We start from the raw sequence: 17,527 nt of genomic DNA, 5'->3' as shown, positions 1-17,527 counted from the left end.
AACAGGATAGTCATTTAACTTTTCCTTCGGTTGTGGATCATATTTAATGTCTTTATTTTGACCTATAATCTTATTATTTAAAGTCAAATTTCTTCCTTTTCAGGAAACTGGGATGGGATAAATTTTCTTAAAAGCTGTGTATGCTGAAATGGTTCTGACCATAATTTTCCCCATTTCAGTGACAGCTTCCATTATTGCTGTCCAAATTATCCAGGTGTAGACAAATTGGCTGATACATGAAAATACAAGCTGACATTTTATATTGTCCTGGCTGCTTGGCCATGTTAAACCAAAAGAAAGGTTGTGTTAATTGACCAATTTAAGGTTTCCAGCGCTAAACTGTGGCCTTGTCTAGGCTTGGGATTAGCCCCAAATTCATTAATTGGTGGTCAGTAGCCAATGTAGCTGCACTTACTCAAACTTTTAAAGTAGATAAGGAAAACTGATTTATTTTGGTGTGGAGCTTAGCCCAGTGTAAAGCACTGGCAAACTCCATCAATAAAAATCTTGGCTTTCGTGTTGCAGTGACACTGTTCAGCCGGCACGCTCCACTCCTGAATCAGTTGACTATAGGAACTGATGGTAATTTTTCAGTTTGAAAAATGGCCATTTTTCTAAAATATTTGACCAACTATTTAGCTGGTTGGGTTTTCATTTTGTTATAGTTTTTAATTTTCATTTTGGTCTTCATATTCAGTCATCACATCTGTGTTTGATCAGTGTCATTGGTCATATAGCCCGGGGGATTGACTGGCCCATCCTTCATTCCTCTTTTTTTTTTTTTTTTTTTTTCATTTTTATTTATTTTATGTATTTATTTATTGTTCAATTCTATTGACCAGTTTAATGAAGAACAGGGTCTTTGACTAATCAGTTGCATACATTATCGAAGATCTTCCCCACCACCTCCCCCTTTGAAACAGTTTGGCTACATCAGAAGCTGAGCAGTTTGACAGAGGTCTGGGTCTTCATCAAAGCAAATGGCTAAAGTGTCAAAGATCCTGGTCTTCAACTATGTAGCCATTCCTTTGTTGAAGTTTTTTTTTTTTTTTCTGATGCAACATAAATGCTCTGAACTAGCAAACCTATTAATCACACATTGTGTTAGCCTTCAATTACAGGAAACATTACTTGGTGCATATGCCAAAAGGTAGTGTTGTACGCCTCTCTGTAACAGTTTGAAAAGGCTTCTGCATACCATATCAGACAACATAAGTAGCAGGTACAATTGCATTCTTCATTGGCTAACCACGGCACAAAGATTCAATTGTGATGAATACCAGTAACTTTTTTTTTTTCTGGTCAGTGGCACTTATTACGTAATCCCAGATGTACTCCAAACTCTTATTATTTGCAAAATTTTCACTACAACTTCTAGCTTAAAAGCTACAGGAGACTGAAAAATAATAAGACTCAGACTATGAACTTAAGGTCAATTAAAAATTAGAGCTCTAACAGATTTACATGTAAATCTTCAAATATCAAGCTTTACTTCGAGCTTATGTGCTAAAAATTTGGAATATGTAAAATGAATCATAGAATATCAGGGTTGAAAGGGACCTCAGGAGGTCATCTAGTCCAACTCCTTGCTTAAAGCAGCACCAGTTCCCAATTTTTTAATTTTTTTTTTTTTTTTTGCCCCATGTCCCTGAATGGCCCCCTCAAAGATTGAATTCACAACCTTGGGTTTAGAAGTCCAGTGCTCAGACCACTGTGCTATCCCTCCCGCTTTAAGTGCGTAATAGCGGCTTGACTATGTTATTACCACTCCATGTCAGTTTAATCCACAATTTGAAAGACTTGGTTACATTTAATGCAGTAAAAATATCTATAATCAGATGTTGTTGTATATCAGTTCTGAAAGGTTAATTATTTAGAACATATTTATGATCAGCATATTTTCAAAATGAATCATAGGTGAATCTGGATTGGGAAAATCTACACTAATAAACAGCCTGTTCTTGACAGATCTCTACCCAGAAAGGATAATCCCAGGAGCAGCCGGTAAGCATTTTTATTCCCTAATGTCTCTTCAGTGTGAATGAACATAACATAAGAACAGCTGTACTGGGTCAGACCAAAGGTCCATCTAGCCCAGTATCCTGTCTTTCAACAGTGGCCAATGACAGGTGTCCCAGAGGGAATGAACGGAACAGACTAATCATCAAGTGATCCATTCCCTATCGCCCATTCCCAGCTTCTGGCAAACAGAGGCTAGGGACACGATCCCTGCCCAACCTGGCTCTTAGCTGTTGATGGACCTATCCTCCATGAATTTATCTAGTTCTTTTCTGAAGCCTGCTATAGTCTTGGCCTTCACCATATCCTCTGGCAGAGTTCCGCCAGGTGACTGCATTGTGTGAAGAAATACTTCCATTTGTTTGTTTTAAACCTCCTACCTATTTTCATTTGATGACCCCTAGTTCTTGTGTTATGAGAAGGAGTAAATAACACTTCCTTATTTACTTTCTCCATACCAGTCATGATTTTATAGACCTCAATCATATCCCCCCTCAGTTGTCTCTTTTCCAAATATGGTTGCATATTTCTGCTATTGTAGCTGCGATAGGAGTTTGACTGGAATACTCCAAACAGTATTCAAATTGCCTTGGCAGGAGAACCCCAGTTGCTTATTATCCACATTTTGAGTGCTAGAGTGGCAGTACACTTCACCCCAGGGAATGTGAGCCCCTTGCATCTGTGAATGAGCCCATGTGGTCAAGTGAAGAATGATGCTGAATGGTACGAAAGAGTCTACCCAGTTCTCTTTGCAAAAAATGTCACCATGGTACAGGAAGAAGGGAGGACAGAAGTCTTGTTTGAAAATAAAGTCAACTTGAACAAAAATGCAGAAAATTCTCATAATACCTCCCTTGGAGAAATTCTAAGTAAGACAAGAGGCCAAGTGATGCCTATGATAAAAAAAAAATTAGCAGTATGTCTATTTTTTTCTGCACATGCTTCCACTGGATATGTAAACTTTATCTGTCGTATATTCTTATTTGTCAAACCCCTGCCACATTTCTGCCAAAGGAATTTGAAGCTGTTAATGGGTATTTTTTGTTTCCCTTTTCTGGGAATCTTGGTCCTATTTGCATTGCGGTTCCACTGCTTTCTTGTTGAGTGACTCATTTTCATTAGCTCAGCATGTCATGAGGCATGTCTGTCACTTTCTTCCAACAATGGAAAAGGACCTTCCCTGTAAAAAAATAAAAGCACTCCTAAAGCTACTGTGTCTGTTTCTCCTTCTATCTAAGCTCATCCCCAGCCCCTCCTGCCTGGTTTTCTGTTACAGATTTAAAGAAACAGTACACATCCGCAGATGTCTTAAGAAAACACATCTATGGAAAATGTTGTCTGCTTCTGATGTCATGTGACCCCAAGAATAAGGTTATTAGTAGACTAAAACCTCTTAAATAGTTCCAATTGCTGGTTATTCTTGATCTAGTCTCAGCATTAACTACGTTTGAGATTTCTTTTTAAGATGAAGTTTGCTGTTTTATAGAAAAAATTGAAAGGACTGTGCAGATCGAAGCTTCAACAGTTGAAATCGAGGAAAGGGGTGTTAAACTCCGTTTGACAGTTGTAGATACACCAGGATATGGTGATGCCATCAATTGTCGGGACTGGTATGTATGTAAAGGGTTTATTGACCTATAGAAAAGAGGATTTAAGTTTCTCTTTAAATTCTTTAAAGTTCATTCTCCTATTCTTTTCTCGGAACTAAATCACTGAAGTGCAGGTACATTGTGCACATAGTACAATCACAGAAATGTAGGGCTGGAAGAGATCTTCGGAGGTCATGCAAGCCCATCCCCCTGTGTTGGGGCAGGACCAAGTATACCTAGACTATCTCTGACAAGTGTTTGTTTAACTTAAAAACCTTTGTTGTTTGGGGATTCCACAATCTTCCCTGGGTAACCAGTTCCAGTACTTAACTATATTTAGTGTTAAAGTTTTCCTTAATATGGAACCTAAATCTCCTGTGCTTCAAGTTAAGCCCATTACTACTTGTCCTAGCTTCAATGAACATGGACAGCAATTGATCAGTGCCCTTTTTATAACATCCCTTAATATATTTGAAGATTATCAGCTCCTCCTCATTTTTCCCCTCCAGCCTCCCCTCCAAGGCTAAACTTGCCCAGATTTTTAACCTTTCCTCCTAGGTTTTCTAAACCTTTTATCATTTTTGTTGCTCTCCTCTGCTCTCTCTCCAATTTGTCCATATCTACCTTAAAGTGTAATGCCCAGAACTGAACACAGTACTCCAACTGAGGCCTCACCAGTGCCGAGTAGAATAGGACAATTATCTCCCGTGTCTGACATGCTGCATGCCTGTTAACGCACACTCCTGAATAGTAGCGCTTTTTTGCAACTGCGTCCCGTTGTTGGCTTTTATTCATTTTGTGATCCACTCTCACCCCCATATTTTCTACAGAATTATTGTCTAGTCAGTTATTCCCAGTTTTGTATTTGTGTATTTGATTTTTCCTTTGTGTAGTACTTTGCACTTGTCTTTATTGAATTTTAGCTTGTTGATTTCAGCTCCGTTCTCCAGTTTGTCAAGGTTGTTCTGAATTATAATCCTGTCCTACAAAGGGTTTGTACCCCTCCCAGCTTGATGTCATCTGCAAATTTTAAAAATGTTCTCCATTCCATTACCCAAGTGATTAATGAAAATATTGAATAGTACCGGACCTGGGGGTGACCCCTGCAGGACCCCACTAGATACATCCTCTCAGTTTGGCAATACGGACCTTTTTTTTTTTTGTTTGTTTTTTTCAAACCAGTTATGCACCCTTCCCTTTAGTAGTTCCAGCTAAACCACATGGCAGCTAACGTACCAGTAATGGCACTTTTAGATACTATATTACATCATAAAATGCAGTTTGTTGTAACATAAAAATAACTGAATTATAAAAGTCTTTTTTTATTAATGTATGTATCTGAAGTGTTGAATCTGAAACGTGACTTCAGAAAGACAGGCTTGCTTTAAAGGGGTCTCGTGGGGGGGAGCGTCTTTAAAAATCCTTATTTTTACAGATTGATTGTGTATGTTCCCGACTAACAGGCTAAAGAGTATTTTAGCACTCTGATAAAATTGCTGTTCTGTAGTGCCCAGTGTTTTGAACAGTCCTTGATTATCGTAAACTTGTGCCAGGTATGATACCTTAACATTCGCTTGACTCATGATGTTGTGTTTGCGTTTGAAGTTCTGGGCATGTGGTATATTGGAGTGAAGTAAATCAGCGCTACTTTTTATAGTGTGTGGGTTTTATAGCTATTTATAAAATTAACATACATGATGAGATTAAAACAAGTATATTGAAGTTTTTATAAAACTACAAAACTGGAAGAAAATCTTGCCTTATTTAGGAAAAATCTGTATTTTACAGAGTAACTTAAATAACTTAATTACAAAATAAAAGCCGGTGAGTGACTAGGGTTTGGCTGCTGGTGACTTTCAAGGACCTGTTAAAGAAATTAATTTATTCAGATTTACTAAACAATAGTAAAAGTGCTCATCCATGATCTCTGCAATCTCGTGACAGTCTTAAGATACACTAATAAATATATCTGTCACTTACTTTACATCAAATAACCCAGTAACAAAATAAATATAGAAATTAATCAACCTTCCCCACACAATCCTTCATAAATAGGGTGAAATTCCTTTTATTCTATGTTCTGAGCTTTGTCACCTAATTCCAATTTTATTGTCATGCTTTTTAAGATAAACAGGGAATTTGGAAGGCTTTAAGTGAGCTATAGTCAGGGCCTGCTCCAGGGTTTGTGCTGCCCCAAGCAGCAAAAGAAAAAAAAAGTCGCAATCTGCAGCTCTTCGGTGGCAGTTTGGCAGCTGATCCTTCGCTCCGAGAGGGAGTGAGGGACCCGCCGCCAAAGAGCCAGACATGCCGCCCCTCACTGTTGACTGCCACAAGCACCTGCTTGCTGGGCTGATGCCGGCCCTGGCTGTAGTGCAGCCCATTATGTACTCTTTCTAATTGAAAATTACTGGGATGGGAAGTGGGATTTGCAGCATAAGATAGCAGCAAGCAGTTCAGCAGAACTTCATTAGAAAATGGTTCATACCATCTTCTTTTTTTGTACAAAATGTTCAAATTCCACACTCTTACAGAAAGAGATGAACTGCCATTCCTGCAGATGTGCTGGAAATACAAAAGAAAAAGCCCACATCTTGCTTTATCCTAACTCAGGCCTTGTCTACACTAAAGGGAAAAGTCGATCTAAGCCACACAATTTGAGTTATAGAAGTAACATAACTCAGATCGACATAGCTTAGATCTACTTGACAGGAGACACTCTCCCGTCGACTCCCCCTACTCATCTCGATCCAGTGGAGTACAGGAGTTGACATGAGAGCAATCTGGGTTTGACTGCCAATGCATCGATCGCCACTCATGGATCCCCTGGTAAGTGTACACAAGCGCTCAGTCAAGCATCATGCCTCCCAAGTTTCATATGTTAAGTGTAATCACCTCACATTCAGATTTTCAAAAATAAACAAAAAAATCATCTCTAAAAGGTACTGGAGAGAAATGATAAGTAATTCCCTGGCAAACATTTTAAAGATACAATTAAAGGCAAAGATAAATCTTAAATACAGGTATTTATTTTTGAGTTTTAAATATTTTTAAATTTAAATAATGTCAGATTTCTACATACAACTTTAACTGACCTATTGCTGGTCAAATATCTTATGGGTGAAATCAAGGTTCAAATATAGTTTACTGCAGCCAATACATATTCTGGAGTGTGACTGAGGTAGATTGGGGTTCTTTGACTTACAGTGGAGAGATGGCCATAAGACACTATCTGGACTGTATGTAGAGGTAAAACTTGCAGAAGTGTTGTATCTTGCTGTTCGTAGGTGAATGAAGTGAACAAAGGCTGATGTAGCTAGTCCATCCCTCAGCCACTGATATGGAATTAGAAGGAAGTTTAGTTGGGTGTATCAGTTCTCTTGCAAGAGCAGAGACAGTTTGGATAGGCAATATAAGCAAGGGGGCAGACAGTAATAACAGCTGCAGTACTGCTTTCCTACCTTTGAGCATATATCCTATCCATGTTAAAATCAGGCATAACTGCTAGTGAAAATCTGTTGTGGGAATAAATGTAGTCTTGAGTCTTGTATAAGTGACTTAAAGCTGAGCTTTATTTCTTACTATTACAAAAATCTAAGTAAATTTAAAAAAAGCTTTGGAAATAAATTTCAGTCCATAAACATAACTGGAATTTCTCAAGGTCCTTCATAGGCACTAGCAATTACTTTCCATATGAACTTATGTTAGTTATATATGCCAACATTTTAGAATGTATAGCCACCATACGGTTTAGTATATCTTCCATGCGTCTGCCTAGCTATAAACCAATACCAGATCTATTCAGTGTGTGATATTTACAATCGATTAACATGTAACAGGAATTAAATCCTTCCCTTCCATAGTGAACAGAATCGGATATTTATGGTCAAATGAACTGATTCATTATGACAGATGTAATAAACAATTGGATGCATTTTCTCAGATCTGTTGCATGGCACTGCATCACCAAGGCTGACTCCCGCCCTCCCCCCCCCACCGCCAAACTGAGTTGGAATGTTTAAGTTGAGTATCTTGAACATCTGTTTAATATTAACACGAGGAAATCTCAGTGGAAAGTCACTAGAGGAATAAAATATAGTGCTGATATATGATCATTAACACAGGAATTTGACTTGCCTAACATCCTAGAGTATATACTACTGTGGTCTCCAATCTTGTTAGCTTATCTCATTTTCACTGCCCCAATACTTGCTTGATATTGAGGGGTAGTAGGTTGGTTGGTTAAAAGGCAACTTGGTGTGTGAATTTTTTGAACAACAACTACTACAAAACCCTTCTTCAGAATATGGACCGTGAGCATCTAAATGGTCAGCATAACTATATTAATCCACATGTTTCTTACAGTTTTAAGACCATCATTTCTTATATTGATGAGCAATTTGAGCGGTATCTGCATGATGAAAGTGGCTTGAACAGGCGGCATATTGTAGATAACCGGGTACACTGTTGCTTCTACTTCATTTCCCCATTTGGTCATGGGTAGGTATCTATGCACTTTTTTTCTTTTTGGACCGCTTTTACTTTGTAAGTGTTTGTGCTCACTAAGTTTTTTTTTTTTTTTTTTTTGGTAAAAACAAGACAGGTAGATCATATTGAAAACGACACATAGCACTATTAGAGGTGGTGTATTTACCCTTTTGGGGAGAAGTGGAGGACATTTGGGATAACAATCTAGAATTGTTCAAAATGGAAACTTTAAGAATAGTGTTTGAAAAAACCATCTTTGTAAGATTATGTATATGTTCATCTTAGTGTAAAAATAAATTGGGCATTTAAATACCTGACATTCTTTAAAACTTCAACATTATTTTTAGTCTTAAACCCTTGGATGTTGAGTTTATGAAGGCCATACACAACAAAGTGAATATTGTACCTGTAATTGCAAAAGCTGATACACTTACTCTGAAGGAACGGGAAAGGCTGAAGAAAAGGGTAAGTTCTAATTTTGTTTGCATTGAAGTATATTAATGTTGGCTACTAATAACACTAGTGTAGGCAAACAGGGAGACTTCAGCCAAGAAAAATGCTGTTCTCTGTGGCAGACTGGGCACCCCAGCATCCCTTTGTGGCAGGGGTAGGATGGGGTACCAGCGCCTCATCAAGTCCTTACGTTTGCCTCCCTGCGGGCGGTCAGTGATGGCCTCTTGGCCTTCCTCCCTATTATCACCCGTGTCTGGTGCAGGGAGGAGGTGACCTTGCAGTCATAGTCTATGTAACCTCCCTTACGAGCAGGGTAGCACAGCCTAGTGGCCAGAGTCCATATAAGATCCCTCATGGGGAGGGGGTAAGGGGACTCAGGCCCGCCCGCCCTCTCCACCAAGCCCCAACCCAGGGCCCTCATAGTGGCCAGCTCTCCTTGCCTCTTGCTCAGCAGGGATCTGGCCGGAACACACCAAGCTTCCCGAGAGCTCTAACACTGTTTGTCTCTAGAGTTCCCGTGAGTCACTTCCTACCATAAGTACCAGTTCATCTGGGGCAGGGGATCTTACAGTCTGTTTCTCCCCTGTGACGTCCCCCATCAGGGTCCCAGGTAGTACCTCGGCTTGGCTGACTCTTGGATCCTGACACGCAGATTCTCCCTCCTCAGGAGCAGGCAGCGTGCGTCCTTCTCCTCCAGTGGTCAGCCCAGACTGAGCTGATCTGCAGGCTTTTATATCTGTTCTCCAGTTGGAGCATGGCCATCAGGGCTTCCGGGGTGTGGCTTCCTCTGCTAGGCAGGAAGGGTTAACCCCTGCTGTACCAGTGCAGGACCGCTCTGCCCCGTCACATTCTCCCACATGACACTGTACAGGCATGGTGTACTGTAGTTTAAAATTTGCCAGAAAACACCCACAGTCTTTGGCATCCTGCGGATTCTGATCCTTGTTTCGGCTGGGGTATTACCCTTAAAAAAAAAAAAAAAAATCAGCAATGATCGGATTGGCTATGCACACTAGTGTTAAATTATAAAATGAATTTTAAAATTTTGGAGCTGGCTGACTGAAGCAATGAATGGATTAACGTAAGAACATAAGTTTGTTTGCTAGTGCTAATGCTTCATCATCTGGACCCATGGGAAGGAGACTCTGGAAAAATTCCACCACGACTTCAGCAGCTTCCACCCCACCATCAACCTCAGTTTGGACCAGTCTACACGGGAGGTCTACTTCCTAGACACTACGGTGCAAATAAGTAACGGTCACATTAACACCACCCTATATCGAAAACTTACCAACTGCTATGCCTACCTTCATGTCTCCAGCTTCCATCCCGGGCACACCACACGATCCATTGTCTACAGCCAAACACTGAGGTACAACCGCATCTGCTCTAACCCCTCAGACAGAGACCAACACTTACAAAATCTCCACCAAGCATTCTCAAAACTACAATAAGCACGAGAATAGAAGACAGATCAACACAGCCAGACATGTACCAGAAGCTCCTACCTGCAAGACAAACCAAGAAAGAAACCAACAGACTCCACTGGCCTTCACATACAGCCCCAGCTAAAACCCCTCCAACACATCATCAGGATTTAACAACCATCTGGACAATGATCCACTTTCATGTAGATTGCCACGATTCGCAGGGGCGAAAGGAAATGCAGCCTGTTATTTACCAGGCTGCACGTGGCAAAGACTATATAGGTAAGAGATGCAAGGAGAGTTGGGTCACGAGGCAAACTGCAGACACACACACAACTAAATTAATCAGTTAAATTTTATTGGAGATGGTTACAAGGGTAAGCGGAGCAGCTTATGATAGCTAATAGAGTTACAAAACCTAAAACACACAATGCCTAAAATATTACTAACAATATTTACAAAAAAATGCAGCATTTAGTAATAACTGATACTTACAAGTACAACCAAACATCACGCCGGCAAACGAGAAGCTCTATTTGAAACACGTGAGCTGGAGAGAGAGCTTCGAGGTGATCAGGCTCGGTTACGGCATATACGGATACACAGGACTCGTTTTCTCCTCTCCCTGCCTGCACATGGCAGGGCAACCACCTAAAACACCACCTAGACATCACAGAAGTGTCATAGTGGACAGACCCACACTGTGTGTGTTTGCCTCTGATTGGCACAAGCAATGTTTATACCAAATAGGGGAGTGGGTGCCAAAGGTCTGGCTTCGCCCCCAAAAGGGTGAGGTAATGCATATTGTTGTGAATGGTCCAACACTGAATGACAAAAGAAAAGGCCAGGGCAATACTGGTCTGGGCAAGTACTACAGATGCAGACAGGAACTTATTTCAACATTTCACAGGTCTTGGGTGGCAGGCCAATCCTTGCCCACAGACAACTGCCAACCTGAAGCATATTCTACTAGTAACTGCACATCGCACCATAGTAACTTTAACTCGGGAACCAATCCATGCAACAACCTCGATGCAACTCTGCCCACATATCTAACAGCGACACATCATAGGACTGACCAGATCAGCCACACCATCACTGGTTCATTCACCTGCACGTCACCAATGGAAGTACACCATCATATGCCCAGCATGCCCCTCTGCTATGTACATCGGCCAAACTGGACAGTCCTCTACGGAAAAGGATAAATGGACACAATCAGATATTAGAAATGGCATAACAAAAACCTGTAGGAGAGCACTTCAACCTCCCTGGCCACACCATAGCAGATCTTAAGGTGGCCATCCTGCAGCAAAAAAACTTCAGGGCTAGACTCCAAAGAGAAACTGCTGAGCTTCAGTTCATCTGCAAATTTGACACCATCAGCTTATGATTAAACAAAGACTGTGAATGGCTTGCCACCTACAAAACCAGTTTCTCCTCCCTTGGTTTTCACACCTCAGCTGCTAGAAGAGGGCCTCATCCTCCCTGATTGAACTAACCTCATTATCGCTAGCCTGCGTCTTGCTTGCATATATATACCTGCCCCTGGAGATTTCCACTACATGCATCCGATGAAGTGGGTATTCACCTGTGAAAGCTCATGCTCCAAAACATCTGTTAGTCTATAAGATGCCACAGTACTCTTTGCTGCTTTTATTTAAAGTATGTGACTCCATTATCATTTAAACGCTTAAACACATTTAAATGGTTAAAAATTACACACGTAACATGTTCTTCGAGTGCTTGCTCATATCGATTTCAATTACGTGTGCGCGCACCGTGTGCACGTTCATCAGAAGATTTTTTACCCTAGCAATACTCGGTGGGTCGGCTGGGTCACCCCCTGGAGTGGCGCCATTATGGCGCTGGATATATACTCCTGCCGACCCAACAGCCCTTCAATTCCTTCTTACCGCCAGTGACGGTCGTTGGAACTGTGGAGTGTGGCTTTGCTGATCTCCACATCCCTAGCTTCTTGTAGTTCTTTGCTCTTTACTGTTTTTATAGTTAGTATTAGTTGTTGTTGTCTTTATAGTTAGTGTATATAGTTGAAGTGGGGATCGGGGATTAGCCCCTTTCCTCCACCCCGGTACAGGCTCATGCCCAAGGCACCAGGATTCAAACCATGGTCGGCGTGCCAAAAGCCGATGCCAATAGGGGTCTCCACGACTCCTGCCTCAAGTGCCTAGGGGAATCCCACCTTACCGATAAGTGCCACATCTGCAAGTCGTTTAAACCAAGGACGAAGAAGGAGCGGGACTTTCGATTGAAACAGCTCCTCATGGAGTCGGCACTTAGTCCTGCAGCGTCAGTACCGAGCACCCAACAGACTGCTTCTGTAAGGAGCGCCCCTTCGATCCCGGACCACTCCGGTACCGAGAAGGAGCTCTGGCACCGACCCTTACTGGCACCGATATCTTCTTGGCACCGCTCACTGTCCCCAAGACCCAGGAAGCAACATAGCGCTCCAGCTGCTTCAGCTCCACAGAAGGGGCACTCTTTGAAGATGGATCGTCTGTCACCGTCATCTGCCGTGGTACCGTCGACTGTGGCACTGCCGATTGCGGCTCCGCCGAGCGCGGCACCGTCGATTCCAGTCCCACAAGGGCCATTGAGTCCGGTGCCTGTCAGCTCTCCGGCTCATGCTGTGGTTGAGCTTGCCCTCCTTTCTACACCGGAGACCTTCTCCATGGCAAGGGAGCTCATTGCCATGATGGAGTTGGCATGGCCTCAACCTCCGACACCGCTGGTGTGGGTCATATAATCCATTGGGGAAACTGGCCCTAGTAAGGCCACCTTCCATTGGTCCAACAGAGAGACGTCGTTCAAGATCACGATCTCACAGACGCTTTCAATCACGCCATTCCTGCTCCCGGCGCCACTCGCAGTCCCGGCACCACTCTCCATCGCGGTACTGGTCGCACTCGCGGCACCGTTCGACATCTCGTTCGCCGGCCAGATACTCCCAGTACCGATCCGACTCACGGCACCACTCTCAGCACCGCATATCCCGTAGTCGCTCCAGACGAAGGGACTCGAGATCCCGGTCAGCCTCCTGGCACCGCTACGGTAGAAGGTCCTGGTCTCGCTCGCGGTACCGTTATAGCTCCCGGTACCAACCCAGGATCGAGCATCCAGAACAGTGGCGCCCTCCCGGGGACTATCGGCACTGCCATGGCCGTTGAGACACACATTGGTGTCATCGCAGGCTGGTAGTGCATCCTATTCTCAGGAGCATGACTCTGATGTCCCCAGCCATATATTTCTAGAGAGCTAGAGCCATGACCAAGGGCCTTATCACTGGTCCTTCTGGACACCGTGAGCATACCACTAAGCCCAAGGTGCTCCATCAGTGGCTCAGGGGTTGGCCCCGTCAGAACACTGGGTACCAGAAGCGACAGTAAGCGGTCCCCCCCATGGATACAGATGAGGCTCTGTTACCATGTGTAGACACCCAGGTTCCGCAGATGACGTTCCTCAAGTTCAGGAGCCCCCACGGGACCCCCTGGTCCCTGGCCTCTCCTCCTCCTCCTTGCCTGATGAGGCGGTGGCGGGAACATGCTCCTCAGGCCCTCCACCAATTGTTCTCAGGGCCCATCAAGACCTTTTTGGGACGAGTGGCTCAGGATATGAACTTACAGGTGGAGGAGGTCCCTGAAATAGAGGACCCTGTCATGGACATCCTATCGGCTGATGCACCTACTAGAGTGGCTCTTCCGTTTATCTGCGCCATACAGGCAAATGCCGACACCATTTGGCAATCCCCAGCCTCAATTCCACCTACAGCCAGGGGAGTAGAGAGAAAATATATGGTCCCCTCAAAGGGGTATGAATATCTCTATATTCACCCACCACCTTGCTCTTTAGTGGTGCAATCGGTGAACAAAAGGGAGTGTCATGGCCAGCAAGCCTGGCTCCTAAGTCGAAGAAGGCTAGGCGCATGAACCTCCTAGGCCGCAAAATATGCTCGGCTGGGGGCCCTCCAACTTAGGGTGGCAAACCAACAAGCCCTCCTAAGTAGATATGACTTCAATACGTGGGTGTCCTTGCAGAAGTTAACGGAGCTTCTTCCCCAGAAGTCCTGTCAAGAATTTACGGCCCTACTTGAGGAGGGTAAAAAGGTAGCAAGAACCTCCCTCCAAGCCTCTCTGGATGCAGTGGATTCTGCAGCCTGAACTCTGGCGTCAGGAGTGACGATGAGGCGTATCTCCTGGCTCCAGGTATCAGGCCTTCCTCCTGAATTACAACAAACTATTCAAGACTTGCCCTTCGAAGGCCAGGGCCTGTTCCCAGATAAGACTGACCCCAGATTGCAAAGTCTGAAGGACAATCGCATTATAGTGCTCTCGCTGGGTATGCACGTGCCAGTGACCCAATGCAGGACCTTCTGGCCCCAGCCACATGGTCCTTACGCCCCGCCTAGGCCGCGTCAGGACTTGAGCAGAAGGCGTGGTCAAGGGAATCGTCAAAGGCAATCTGGCCCCCAAGGAGGGCAAAATCAGGCGCCCCCTAAACCATGAGTGGGGCCCAAGCAGAACTTTTTTGATGGGAGGCCCGAGGGCGGCCCACCAGTTGCTTTACCGGATCCTTCTCCTCCCTTTTTCAACCGCCGCTCCCAATTCCTCCCTGCCTGGTCCCAGCTAACTTCAGATCAGTGGGTCCTGCGCACGGTGGAAGTGGGATACCACCTCCAGTTTTTCAACCCCGCCTTCTCACCCTCCCTCCCTGTCCCTCTTCAGGGACCCTTCTCATGAGCAATTCCTCTTACAAGAGGTCCAGTTGCTCCTAGCTATGGGAGCCATAGAGGAGGTACCAAAAGACATGAGGGGCAAGGGATTTTATTCCTGATATTTCCTAATCCCCAAGGCAAAGGGAGGTCTACGACCGATCCTAGACCTGCGAGAACTCAACAAATTCATGATAAAACTGAAGTTCCGCATGGTAACCCTGGGGACCATTATCCCATCCCTGGATCCGGGAGACTGGTATGCCGCCCTCGATATGAAGGACGCGTATTTCCACATCGCAATTTACCCACCATGCAAGACGATCCCTCCGTTTTGTGGTCAACCATCAACACTTTCAGTTCACTGTACTTCCGTTTGGTCTTCCTATGACTCCGCGTGTGTTCACAAAATGCATGGCTGTAGTCGCCGCCTCCCTCCGTCGTCGTCGGGTACACGTCTACCTATATCTCAACGATTGGCTCATTTGAGGGACCTCCCAGTTACAAGTGTCACAGCACCTGTGCATCATCAAAGACCTCTTCGGGAGTCTAGGCCTGATGATAAACACAAAGAAGTCTACTCTGACACCCACGCAGAGAACAAACTTCATCAAAGTGGTTCTGGATTCCAATCTGGCCAGAGCCTGCCTCCCGCAGTCATGTTTTCAAGCAATGGCTACAGTTATTCGAGGTCTTCAAACCTTCCCGACTACGTCGGTGCGCACCTGCCTCAGCCTAGTAGGTCACATGGCCTCTTGCACCTTCGTGATGAAACATGCGAGGCTACGCCTCTGTTTCAAACCTGGCTTACTTCAATATACCAATCACGCAGACACAGCCTGGACTCGGTGTTCACCATCCCCAGGAAGGTTCTGGACTCCCTAACCTGGTGGCTAAACCCCACTATAGTCTGTGCAGGGATGCCATTCCACCCACCACAACCCTTGATGGCCCTAACCATGGGACGCGTCATCTCTGGGTTAGGGTGCCCACCTCAAGGGCCTTCCCACTCAAGGCCTCTATTCGCCTCGAGCTGGCCTTACACATCAATGTGCGGGAGCTGAGAGCAGTCCGTCTAGCATGCCAGGGGTTTTGAGAGCATCTCCAAGGCCGTTGTATATCAGTGTTCACGGACAACACAACGGCCATGTTTTACATAAAAAAGCAGGGCGGAGCACACTCCTCCCTCCTTTGTCAAGAAGCCTTCCACCTCTGGGACTTTTGCATAGCCCACTCGATCGATTTGGTAGCGTCTTTTCTCCTAGGAGTCCAGAACACTCTGGCGGATCACCTCAACAGATCCTTCTTGTCTCATGAGTGGTCGATTCATCCGGATGTCATCCATTCTGTTTTCTGGAAGTAGGGGTTTCCCCACAAAGACCTCTTTGCCTCCCAAGAGAACAGGAAATGCCAGGTGTTCTGCTCCTTCCAAGAATGCTCCCCGGGCTCCCTCTCAGACGCATTTCTGATCCCGTGGAAGAGGCACCTACTCTATGCCTTCTCACCGTTTCCACTCGTCCACAGAGTCCTACACAAGCTCCGCAGGGACAGCGCCCACCTGATCCTGATTGCTCCACCGTGGCCGAGGCAGCACTGGTATACCCTGTTGTTCGACCTCTCTGTGGCAGACCCGATTCCCCTGCCACTCTGGCCAGCTCTCATAACACAGGACTTCGGCAGGCTTCACCATCCGGACCTGCAGTCTCTTCATCTCACAGCATGGTTGCTCCGTGGTTGAGCCAGTCTGAGTTGTGTTGCTCTGCCTTGGTCCAACTGGTGCTCTTGGGCTGTAGGAAGCCTTCCACCCTAGGATGACACATCTGGCCAAGTGGAAGCGTTTCTCCTGCTGGTGCGCTCAGCGTAACTCAGTCCCCAGGCAGGTGTCTGTTCCTACTGTCCTGGACTACCTCTGGTCCCTGAGAACAGGGCCTAGTAGTCTCTTTCATAAAGGTGCATCTGGCAGCCATCTCTGCCTTCCACCCAGGGGAAAATGGCTGATCAATCTTGTCTCACCCCATAGTTTCAAGGTTCCTCAAGGGATTGGAACGTTTGTACCCTGAAGTCAGACGCCCGACCCCTATCTGGGATCTCAGCCTGGTGCTAGCCAAGCTTATGGGTGCTCCTTTCAAACCACTAGCCACCTGCTCGCTGCTGTACCTTTCCTGGAAGACCGCCTTCTTCGTCTCTATTACTTCAGCAAGACGAGTATCTGAGCTTTGGGCCTTGACAGCGGACACCGCCCCCCTCCCCCCCCGGTATACGGTATTCCATAAGGACAAGGTTCAGCTGCGACCACACCCCTTCTTTCTCCCTAAGGTGGTGTCCGCCTTTCATGTCAATCAGGACATCTTCCTCCCAATCTTTTTCCCGAAGCCGCACTCATTGCATCGGGAACAACAGCTGCACTCCCTAGATGTTCGCAGGGCTCTTGCATTTTATATCGAGAGAACAAAACCCTTCCGAAGGTCGCCTCAGCTCTTTGTAGCGGTGGCAGATGGGATGAAAGGCCTGCTGATATCATGCCAACGAATTTTATCTTGGGTAACGTCCTGCATCTGTACCTGCTATGATCTGGCTAACGTTCCGGCTAGCCACCTCACCACCTATTCTACTCGGGCGCAAGCTTCATCTGCTGCCTTCCTGGCCCATGTTCCCATCCAGGAAATATGTCGGGCAGCTACCTGGTCATCGATTTCACACCTTTGCCTCACATTACGCATTGGTTCAACAGTCCAGAGATGATGCAGCATTTGGCTCAGCAGTTTTGCATTCTGCAACATCTCACTCCGACCCCCCCGCCTAGGTAAGGCTTGGGAATCACCTAA

The 17,527-nt window shown here is 45.1% G+C and overlaps 1 protein-coding gene across 4 annotated transcripts in view; it reads left to right on the top strand.

The window, feature by feature from the left end:
- Positions 1 to 17,527, top strand: part of SEPTIN2 (septin 2) — a 61,083-nt gene that overhangs the window by 14,275 nt on the left and 29,281 nt on the right. For 2 of the 4 annotated variants that reach the window (XM_075068645.1, XM_075068644.1), the window contains exons 4-7: positions 1,918 to 2,004; positions 3,506 to 3,629; positions 7,971 to 8,105; positions 8,441 to 8,558. In XM_075068645.1, coding sequence (XP_074924746.1) covers positions 1,918 to 2,004; positions 3,506 to 3,629; positions 7,971 to 8,105; positions 8,441 to 8,558 — 464 coding nt within the window. The remainder of the gene's footprint in view (positions 1 to 1,917; positions 2,005 to 3,505; positions 3,630 to 7,970; positions 8,106 to 8,440; positions 8,559 to 17,527) is intronic. The other 2 variants (XM_075068647.1, XM_075068646.1) reach the window with 1 other exon arrangement.

This window comes from Chelonoidis abingdonii, chromosome 8 (assembly GCF_003597395.2).
Source record: "Chelonoidis abingdonii isolate Lonesome George chromosome 8, CheloAbing_2.0, whole genome shotgun sequence".
Classification (NCBI taxonomy): Eukaryota; Metazoa; Chordata; order Testudines; family Testudinidae; genus Chelonoidis; species Chelonoidis abingdonii.
This window is presented reverse-complemented; position numbering and strand designations above follow the sequence as displayed.